At 42.2% G+C, this 11,919-nt stretch overlaps 1 protein-coding gene across 1 annotated transcript; it reads right to left on the reverse strand.

Moving 5' to 3' along the window:
* Positions 1-7,214: 7,214 nt before the first annotated feature.
* LOC306655349 (cystatin-9-like) lies at positions 7,215-10,655 on the reverse strand (the record flags this gene model as incomplete). The annotated part of the gene is made up of 3 exons (XM_079129710.1): positions 10,484-10,655; positions 8,980-9,120; positions 7,215-7,304 (listed from the first exon to the last, which is right to left on the reverse strand). The coding sequence occupies exons 1-3, from the start codon at positions 10,574-10,576 to the stop codon at positions 7,215-7,217; spliced, it is 324 nt and encodes a 107-aa protein (XP_078985836.1). The 5' UTR covers positions 10,577-10,655.
* Positions 10,656-11,919: the final 1,264 nt, after the last annotated feature.

The following is an 11,919-nucleotide window of genomic DNA, read 5'->3' on the forward strand; positions in this document are numbered from 1 at the left end:
AAATCCTTCTCAATTCCAGAAATCAAATAGATCACAACACAATAATACTACGTGATTTTAACACACCTCTCTCACCACTGGACAGATCCTCCAAACAAAATTTGAATAAAGAAACCATAGATCTCAATAACACAATCAACAATTTAGACTTAACAGACATATATAGAATATACCATCCAACGAAGAGTGAATACACTTTGTTCTCACCAGCCCATGGATCCTTCTCTAAAGTAGACTACGTATTATGCCACAAAGCTACTGTTAGCAAATACAAGAAGATAGAGATACTCCCTTGCATTCTATCAGTTCATAATGGATTGAAATTAGAAATAAATGACAGAATAAAAACCAGAAACTTCTCCAACACCTGGAGATTAAATAATACACTATTATATGATGAATGGATAACAGAAGACATCAGGAGGGAAATAAAAAAATTCTTAGAAGTAATCGATAACAAAAACACATCATATCAAAATCTCTGGGACACTATGAAAGCAGTACTTAGAGGAAGATTTATTTCATGGAGTGCATTCAACAAAAGAAGAAAAACTCAACAAATAAACGACTTAACACTACAGCTCAAAGCCCTAGAAAAAGAAGAGCAGACAAATACCAAAAGTAGTAGAAGATAGGAAATAGTTAAAATCAGAGCTGAAATCAATGAAATTGAAAAAAAAGAAAAAATAAAAAAAATTAACAAAATAAAGAATTGGTTCTTTGAAAAAATAAACAAAATTCGTAAACCCTTAGCCACACTAACAAAGAGGAGAGAGAAAACTCAAATTACTAAAATTCAGAATGAACAAGGAAAGATCACTACAGACACGAGTGAAATACAAAACATAATTAGAAGTTATTTTGAAAATCTATACTCCAACAAAACAGAAAACCTCAAAGACATCAACAAGTTTCTAGAGACATATGAATTACCTAAACTGAACCAGGAGGACATACACAACTTAAATAAATCAATTTCAAGCAATGAAATAGAAGAGGTCATCAAAAGCCTACCAACAAAGAAAAGTCCGGGACCAGATGGGTTCTCAGCAGAGTTCTACAAAACCTTTAAAGAAGAGCTCATTCCAGTGCTCCTCAAAGTATTCCATGAAATAGAAGAGGAGGGAACTCTCCCAAACTCATTCTATGAAGCCAATATCACCCTGATACCTAAACCAGATAGAGACACATTGAGGAAAGAAAACTTCAGACCAATATCCTTAATGAACATTGATGCAAAAATTCTCAACAAAATGTTAGCAAATTGCATACAAAAACATATTAAAAATATAGTGCACCATGATCAAGTGGGTTTTATCCCAGGGATGCAAGGTTGGTTCAACATCCGGAAATCAATAAATGTCATTCACCATATCAACAGACTAAAAGTTAAGAAACACATGATTATTTCCATAGATGCAGAAAAAGCATTCGATAAAATACAGCATCCCTTCATGCTCAAAACACCAGAAAAAATTGGGGTAGTGGGAACATTTCTTAACATTGTAAAGGCCATCTACGCTAAGCCCATGGCCAATATCATTCTAAATGTGAAAAACTGAAAGCATCCACCCTAAAAACTGGAACAAGGCAGGGATGCCCTCTTTCACCACTTCTATTCAACATTGTCCTTGAAACTCTAGCCAGAGCAATTAGACAAACCAAAGAAATTAAAGGGATACGAATAGGAAAAGAAGAACTCAAACTATCCCTGTTTGCTGATGACATGATTATATATTTAGAGGAACCTGGAAATTCCACCAGAAAACTTTTAGAACTCATAAGTGAATTCAGTAAAGTAGCAGGTTACAAGATCAATGCTCATAATTCCAATGCATTTTTATACATAAGTGATGAATCTTTGGAAAGAATAATTAGGAAAACTACCCCATTCACAATAGCCTTGAAGAAAATAAAATACTTGGGAATCAATCTCACAAAAGAGGTGAAAGACCTCTACAATGAGAACTACAGAACACTAAAGAAAGAAATTAAAGAAAATCTTAGAAGATGGAAAGATCTCCCATGTTCTTGGATAGGCAGAATTAATATTGTCAAAATGGCCATACTACCAAAAGTGCTATACAGATTCAATGCAATTCCAATTAAAATCCCAATGGCGTACCTCACAGAAATAGAGCAAGCAATCATGAAATTCATCTGGAAGAATAAAAAACCCAGAATAGCTAAAGCAATCCTTAGCAGGAATAGTGAAGCAGGGTGTGTTGCAATACCAGATCTTCAACTATACTACAAAGCAATAGTAACAAAAACGGCATGGTATTGGCACCAAAATACACAGGTAGATCAATGGTACTGAATAGAGGACATGGACACACCCAAATAAATACAGTTTTCTCATACTAGACAAAGGTGCCAAAAATATGCAATGGAGAAAAGATAGCCTCTTCAACAAATGGTGCTGGGAGAATTGGAAATCCATATGCAACAGAATGAAACTAAACCCATATCTCTCACCATGCACGAAACTAAATTCAAAATGGATTAAGGACCTCGGAATCAGACCAGAGACCCTGCATCTTATAGAAGAAAAAGTAGGTCCAAATCTTCAACATGTCGGCTTAGGATCAGACTTCCTTAACAGAACTCCCATAGCACAGGAAATAAAAGCAAGAATCAACAACTGGGATAGATTCAAACTTAAATCTTTCTCTCAGCAAAGGAAACTATCAGCAATGTGAAGAGAGAGCCTACAGAGTGGGATAAAATCTTTGCAACTCATACTTCAGATAGAACACTAATCTCCAGAATATATAAAGAACTCAAAAAACTCTACACCAAGAATACAAATAATCCAGTCAACAAATGGGCTAGGGAAATGAACAGACACTTCACAGAAGAAGATCTACAAGCAATCAACAGATATAGGAAAAAAATGTTCAACATCTTTATTAATAAGAGAAATGCAAATCAAAACTACCCTAAGATTCCATCTCACCCCAATAGAATGGAGATTATCAAGAACACAAGCAACAATAGTTGTTGGCGAGGATGTGGGGGAAAAGGTACACTCATACGTTACTGGTGGGGCTGCAAATTAGTGCAGCCACTCTGGAAAGCAGTATGGAGATTCCTCAGAAAGCTTGGAATGGAACCACCATTTGACCCAGCTATCCCATTCCTTGTCCTATACCCAAAGGACTTAAAATCAGCCTATTACAGAGATACAGCCACATCAATGTTCATAGCTGCTCAATTCAGAATAGCCAGATTGTGGAACCAACCTAGATGTCCTTCAATTGATGAATGGATAAAGAAACTGTGGTATATATACAATGGAATATTACTCAGCCATAAAGAATGATAAAATTATGGCATTTGCAGGCAAATGGATGAAATTGGAGAATATCATGCTAAGTGAGATAAGCCATCTCAAAAAACCAAAGGACGAATGATCTTGCTGATCAGTGGATGACAACTCATAATGAGGGATGGGAGGGGGGCAAGAATGGAGGAAGGAAGGACTGTATAGAGGGAAAAGTGGGGTGGGAGGGGTGGGGGGAAGGGCAAAAATAACTGAATGAATCAAACAACAGTACCCTATGTAAATGTATGATTACACAAATGGTATGCCTTTACTCCATGTACATATAGAGAAACAACATGTATCCCATTTGTTTACAATAAAAAAAGAGAAAAAAAAAGGAGACCAATATCAACAACACCCAGTGCAAACAATATACAGCCTCAAATCTAATAACTCCCAGCAAGGCATTCATTGCCTTCTCACTATTAACAGCAATGATGATTTCAAATACTGTCCACAATAAAAACAGAAAATTTGCCAAACAGATCTCAAATAGTGGACATAGGAAGAACAGAAACAGTGTAGGACATGGTGTTCATGAGGGAGAGAGAAGCTAGAAGCAAAACTCTACAGGAAGAGTGGGAGAGGAACCAACAGAGATTGGCTATTAAGTGGGAAAAAGGTAGAAAGGGAATCTAGGAAGACAGACAAGTGAGAGGAAGACAACATATAAAGAGATGAAAAAAATTAAAAATATAAAAATATACAGAATATACAGCAGAACTGCAAAACACCACACATATATCATTGTCTTCAACAAACTGATGCACAAGAAACTCCCTGCTTCAAATGTGGTAGTGAGAGAGGCCAGAGATGAAAAAAATAAAAATAAAATAAATCTCAGTGGAAAATTGAACAACTGTCTCTGCCAGCATCCAAAAGCTTCTTAGCCCTCTCTCTGACTTCTCATAAGACTGCCTGGCCCAGACAGGCCATGGCAGTCCCAGTCACTATCTCACCAATCTAAGCCTGAGATGTCCTGGGTTCGGCCATGTTGCAATCCCAAGATCTCAATGCCACTGGAATTTGGAGAGAGACCACTAGGGATGAGCAATCCTGAGAGACAGTAACTAGATAGTGGCAACCCCCACTCCCAGGAGGAAGACCCAGGTGCAGCCAAACACGTTGGCATCCTGACACTGAACCTCCAGGTCCGGCCAGGGTCCTCAGGCACAGACAACTGTACCCCAAGATGTCAGTGGCAGCAAACCCACCAGGCACCCCAAACAAACCCCAGCATCTTAATCGAGGTGGCCACATGCAACCAAAACTGGAGTCTCCCTGGCAGCGGACCTCTGGGCAGTAGTGGAAGTGGTAATAGCATCAAAGGCAGCTGTACCCCTAGAGAAAACCTCTGGGCAATGGCAGCTGTGCCTGCAGCATCGGCACCTGGGGAAAAGACCTCCGGGAGTCTGTGGCAGCATGAGAAGCTGCGACACCCAGATAACACACCCAAGTTTCCAACTCTTGAACTCTGGGAGGAACATTAGAACCTTGGTATCAGGTGGACTCAGCCTTTCTCTAGCCTCAGCCTCTGGCACAGGATTTGCCTATCAGGCCTACTTGTGACCATACTCAGCATCCGTGGACACAATTCCTTCATTCATCACTACACAGATTCTGGAAAGAGGAAAGGTGGCCCGGTGACCACATGAAGACGCACAAACTGATGGCTAGATCAAGGAAGATCTTCTTGAAGGAACAGGACCCTCAGAGGTACAGCTACACACACACAACGACCAAGGACCTGACCAATGCCATACTCAGTTCCAGACACTGAAGATAAAACAGGAACCTATATAAATTACAGATTTCATGGAAATCACCTCTGGGAATGCAGAAAACTGAAAAGACTCATACATGTAATCTGAGTCCGATAGGAACTAGCATGACCCAGCCAGACTTGGAGACTTTTCTTGTGGGTTCTGCTCCCCTGATTCCAAGAGAGAATGCTCTGTTCACATAGGAAATTGGAAAAAAAGAAAAAAAACAACATAGTCTGATGACCCATTAGACTCTTGGAAGCCATCTCAGAAATGGTGCTTGAATTGAAAGAGTAGGGTTGATGCTAGAAAAGACTCGTTAGAATTATAGTGAGTAAAGGGCCCCCCCTAAGGTTCCTTCTGCTGAGTTAGTGACCAAAAAGAAAGAGGAAGAATGGAGACAGACAGGATAATTGGGAGTCTTAAAAAAAAAAAAAAAAAAAAAAAAAAAACTCTGCTCTAATCTAGGACAGAATAGGGCAGGGTTTGGTGGGATCAAGTCCACATGAGACAAAGAGCAGTAGCTATGTCCACCTCAGCATGGGTGGGCTTACAGTATGGATGTCCATGCCTGGTTCTTCCCATGACTTTGCCTGGGATCACGTGATCCAGAGATCACCCACCTGACTATCTCTCTGCCGAGCAAGTTTCAAAAGGCATCATATGCCTCGCATAGATTTCCCTAAGTTAACTCTGAAACAGACTAGTAGGTCTGTTAATCTGAAGATGATTCCAGGAGACCCAAGTACGAAAGGGAGAAAATGTACATGTCTGTTACCCATGAATTTACAGTCAGAAAGCTTCTAAAATTCTAGTACTAATATTCTATGTGATGACATGGACAATGGGGGACCATGAGAGTGTATAATGCTAGGGAAGTCCTTGAAATCCATGAAGAACTCACCTGTGAATTATGTACCCTAAAACTGGGGAGACTGGGACCAAGCTACCACATGGAGTTGAGAGTTTGTGTCTTTCCCTACATGGAGCACAACCACACGATCAGCTACTGATGGGCATTCAGAAGAGTGTATTCACTGTAGTCATTGTTGTCTACAGGAGAATCCCTTGATAGTGTTTTCTATGAAACTGAAGTTGAGATGTACAAGTTGTGGGACTCTTTAGGAAGAAACTGAAAATGGTTCCTTTCAAGACAGCCTCCTTCCCCATGATTGAGTGTGACCCTTGGCCTTGACCTTCCCCATACCTGTGGAGTGTCCTGGCTTTGCTAGTGGAGTTCCACTGCAACAGAGAAAGTCCTGAACTGAGCTGGAGATGTCACAGGATATTACAGAGAGAGCTGCCAGTATGCCAGCATTGGAGCTGAGCTGCTGGGGCACCTAGAGGGTCTTTAGTGTCAGGGGTTGGCAACTCTAGTCCAAGGGCCAACAGAGTCCACTATCTGTTGTGTCTATGACCCCTCATGGGAGCACAGCCCTGTGCAATTACATAGTCTGTAATTGCATTCAACATATGAGGTCAAACTTAGGCAGTTGAGAGGCACACAGCACGGTTCACATAGGGAAAAGTATTTGTTCATTAGATCTTCACGGAAAATACATGCTGATCCCTGGTCTGGGAGACTGGGGCAGGCTGCCAATAGCTGTGAGAAAACAGCGCATCCCATAGGGTTTTGTGGAAATTGCACATTTTCTGTGGGGGGTCTGAAGCCTTTTCTGGGTGTCAGCTTGCACATCTGATGCCCTGGGAGGTCACAGTTATTTTGCCTCTGACTTTGCTTCTTCATGCATGAACCCTGAGACAGCAGCTTGTTTAGGTACATCTTAGTTGTATCACTTGGAACTAGCTCAGGGGCCCAAGGTGGCAGGAGATGCCTCTCCAGAGAGTTGAAAAAGCTGCCCTGATGAAGCCAATTCCACCAACATCCCTGATCCCTCCCCCAACAAGCACAGTCAGAAAGCTAAAATGTTGATTTTAATATTCTATGTGATGAAAATGGACAATGAAGAACTGTTGAATGGCTAAACATAAATCCCCATAACTTGAAAATATGAAGAAAACATGAGCATTGAGTTTCTCAGTCCCCAAGGAGTCATGGAAAGGAAATGCTGAGATCCTTGGAAGGTGGACAGCCCCTTATCAAGCCTCTAGGTGAATCTCAATCAGGGCAACTCCTCAGAGCAGGTTTTGTTCAGGAGACCAAACTCTGTTATCCAAGGCTTGGTGCTGATGGTGAAGTAGCAGATAAAGGTCTGAGGAAAAAATCAGAAAGGATAGTGAGTGAATAAAACTGAAGAATCTCCTCAAAATACTTGGAATGGACCCACCATTTGACCCAGCTATCCCACTCCTTGGTTTATACCTAAAGGACTTAAAATCAGCATACTACAGTGATGCAGCCACATCAATGTTCATAGCTGCTCAATTCACAATAGCTAGATTGTAGAACCAATCTAGATGCCCTTCAATTGGTGAAGGGATAAAGATATGGATATTGTATATATGTACAATGGAATATTACTCAGCCATAAAGAAGAATAAAATTGGGGCTGGGGAGGTAGCTCAGTAGGTGGAGTGCTTGCCTTGCAAGCACGAGGCCCTGGGTTCAATCCCCAGCACTGCAAAAAAAAAAAAAAAAAAAAAAAAAAAAGAAGAAGAAGAAAATTATGGCATTTGCTGGTAAATAGATGGAGTTGGAGAATATCATGCTAAGTGAAATAAGCCAAGTCCAAAAAAACCAAAGGCCAAATATTTTCTCTGATAAGTGAATGATGATACATAACAGGAGATGGTGGGATAATAGAAGAATGGAGCAACTTTGGATGGTGTAGAGGAAAATGGGGCAGGAGGGGGTAGGGGAAGGAAAGATAGTAGACTGAGACAGTGTGATCCTATGTATATGTATGATTATATGAATGGTGGGAAATACATTGTATACAATCATAGAAAGGAAAAGTTGTACCCCATTTGTGCACAATAAATCAAAATGCAGTCTATAAAAATAAAATCTAAAAAACGTGTTTATGCAAAAAGCAAAAACAAAAAAAAATTGAGGAATCTTGTACCTCCCACCAGGACAGAGTCCACCTCAACCTTGCACATTCCCAGGGCTATCAATAGAGGGATGTGGCTCTATCCCTCAGATGTGGTCCCATCAGCCTCAATCTTGGCTTGTTGCTTAACCATGAACTGGTGCAGGGCTACTCCCAAATCACTGGCACCTGTGTCAGTTACCTCATCCCAGTCAGTGAACTCCAGAGAAAACCCAGGCTGTCCCTGTGTGATCCAAGCTCCTAAGTGCAGGAGAGAGAAGCTTTGTTCCACAGAAATCTGCTCTCAGATTTAGGTCATTAGTTAAGGTTTTAATTAATTTCCTACTAATCTAACCCTAGGTGGGGTTGTTCCCTGGTACTTCTCACCCAAAGCAGATGCTCAGCATGTCCCAGAGCAGGGCCTACAAGAGAAGGCAATGGGGTCCCTCCTCAGTCTCTGCTCTCTCAGGCTTTGGGGCGTGTCCTAGAACCCTGAGATTAGCACATTTAAACAAAGGTGATGTTGGAGCCCCACCAGGCTCCTTCTCTTGAAGGAAGAGGAGGGGAGAGCAAAGGACATCATCTACACTTGCCAAGGACGCTGGGATCAAGATGGATGTGAGTAGTCTGCCATGTGTCCCAGGCAGCAGGAAGCTATGATGACATGAGTGGCAAGAATTGGGAACTCAGTTTGGCCAGGGCTCTTCCTGTGGACCCCTGGGTTACCTGCCTGGTGGGCCCCTCACTGAGGCTCCAGCAGAGTGGCCTGGTGAAGACTGTTGTTAGCTCACTCCTCTGGGTCCCCAATGGCTTCATGAGCTGTTGCTACACTCCACTCCATGCCCAAGCAGCATCTATATCTGTGAAAACAAGGGAGGCTTATGTCCACTCTTACATTGTTTAGTTCCGAGCTGTCTTGAAAGGGACAGTTTTCAATGTCATCTTCAAATTTTCCACACTTCGTATGGCGCAACTTCAGTTTCATGGAAAACACCATCAAATTTTGGGAGCTCATCTTGGACCTGACATCAGATGGCTGGAGGTGAAAGCCAGTAGAATGATCTCTAGTTTGCAAAATTAAGAGCAAAGAGCAGGTGGACCTAGTGGAGGCCCCAGGAAGATAGAGGCTGGGTCACAACCACTAATACATCACAGATCTCCAGCCCCCATGTGCCCACTGTACCACAGCTTCACTCTCAGGAGGAGTTTGAACCTAAACTGCATGTACCAAATGCACCGCAGAATGATGTCTCCCAAAATGTGAAGGATAGCCTCTGACCCAAGAGAAGAAGACGTAACATGTGAAATGTTATCAATGCTTTCATCTGAGCTACAGCAAAAAAAAAATGCTACCGCCACACCTGAACACTCAAAATTGGAAGACTGTCAACATCCATTCCTATCACAAAGTACACTCTGAAATTTTACTTCCATTTCTTCCCACTCAATTCTACTTCATTCTGTTCCTCAGCATCCCACCCATCTATCCATCCATTCTTCCCCCAACCACCAAACTGAACCTGTAACTGTCAACCCCAAAGATCCCACAGGTCAGACTCCAACCTGGAACAGCACTGGACAGCAGACCAGCCAGGATGCTACACATGAGCTGCCATAGGACCTTCAGCTCTTTGTGGGTTTGGAGTCCCATTGCCCTTATTTGGGGGTTTTGGGTGATGAAGGAGGAAAAGCAATGCCCATACTCCCCCAAGACCAGAAGTGCTTCACTGGGAGATGAACACTACATTCTTGATGATGTTCCATAGCAATTAATATGAAAAGCAGAACATTTCAAGATTAAGAAGAATGACCAGAGGAACTTTCTGGAGATGTCAATGTGCTGTCAGGTAGAGATACACCCAGGAGGTCAAAGCAGATGGAAATCAGAATAAAGAAGCTGAATTCACAGTGGTTCTTGGGCCTGATAGTGGATACAATTACTCCTTAAATCATCAGTTTCCTTTACCCTCCCTTCACTCACTCTGCCTCTATTTATTTAAGCATCCCTATTCGTCATGTGCCTCTGAAATTTTTCTCACTTTATCACCGTGACGTATTCTGTGTGGTTCTTTTGCTTATTCTCTGTTGTATTTCCTAAGTTGTCCTCATTGGGAAGTCATTCATCAGTTAAATAATAACATAAGGAAGAAGATCTAATAATATTTATACTAGTCAATGGAAATAGACACTATTTAAAAATGTTAACTTAAATATTTCATAAAGATTCAAATTGACTTGTATTTTACCCAAATATGGACTAGTAATATAGGTTGCATTTTACCCAGGTATGGACTAGTATGGTGACACAAGACCACCCGCTGATAAGAACCCCCTCACCCCAAGTCCCTCACAGACCAGCAGGTGCAGGAAGGCACAGCAGTAGAGGATGTATCACCAACCTTTCTTCTCCAGGAGTTAAGTACACACACCAGCCTATAGGCATACTCATCCTTGCTCTGCTGGTTGAATGAGTGCAAAGTAAACTCCACCATGGCAGGAAAGGAAGTATCTATGTTCCTCACATTTACTATGGTGGCCCTTGAGACAGGAGTCACCAGGAACTGCAAGCCAAAGAAAAGCAGTTGCATGGCTTGGGGAAAAGCCCTCCTCCCAGAGAGACATGACATGGTGCAGGCACTGGGCATCCCTACCATAACCCTCCTCAATCCTTGCTCTAGGAATAGCTTACTGGACACAGGTTCAGCCTTTATATTCATCTCCTGGGGCACAAACTCCTCCCTCTGGGACTCTTCTCTGCCATTACAGTCTTACTGTCCCTTCCCACGTGTTGCCTGCCCTCCTACAGCCAACATTGCTCAGTTCACCTCCTGTCCAGCAGGGAGGGACAGAACCCTGGCAGGGTAGTTTAGGGAAGATGAACAAGGTGATGCAGAATTTTCTGAACTGAGTCCCAGCCACACCTGCCACCTAGTGCCTCATTGAGGTAGAGGGCATCACTTCCCTGTTGCATTGGAGCTTGGTTCTGCTGCCCTAGCAGAGCAGCCTTTCTCCTCATGCAGAGATAGAGAAAGATGAGAAGGAACTGGCACTGGATTCAGCAAGCATGCATACAGGTTATGGCAAGGCTAAGGATTAGCACACCACACTGCTAGGGGACAGAGACAGGACTGGGGACAGAGATAATGCCGTGCATTCAGCACCAGGTCACTTTCTCCTGAGCACACCTGACACAGGTGTAGCCTTATAGTGTGTGCTCATAATGTCATGCTGCCTCAGCATCTATTTGTAAATACATTTAACTTGTCTAAACCAGATGCAGAACTCAGAAACCTTCACATAGTTCCTAGTACTCTATCCCATCAGAATGACTCCAGCCTGTGGCCAGAGACAAAACTTACAGGCATCTCTCTTTCCTAGCAAGCTGTCCTCTGCACATTTGCACTATTTTCTTTAAAGGGACTAGTCAATATTTGTCCTGAACATAAACTTACCACCTCTTGGTCACAGTGTGACCTCCAAGAATTAATGCATGCCTGTTTAATCCCATCAATTAGAGCTCCCCTGAGGAACTAGAGCTCCATTGAGAAAAAGCCCACACATCTCTTGATCTCTTTCTCCCTTTGTTCTCTGACCTTCATGTGTGACCACCCCCACTGTCTGTAAGTCCTAAAATCTCCTAAACTTTCACATTGTGACTATGTCATTGAGGCCAGACTCTGAGAGTGAGAGCATTCCCCTAGGAGAGCCATGTAGAAAGAGCTCTTTACTGTGCTCTGTCTGAGCCATTCAAAACAATTGGCATAAGAGACAGCATTGCAGTTGTGAATGATGTAGTTCTGGTATTGGGGCCAAGATGGTGGAACTACTCTTCCTC

This window comes from Sciurus vulgaris, assembly GCF_902686455.1.
Source record: "Sciurus vulgaris genome assembly, chromosome: 2".
Taxonomy (NCBI): domain Eukaryota; kingdom Metazoa; phylum Chordata; class Mammalia; order Rodentia; family Sciuridae; genus Sciurus; species Sciurus vulgaris.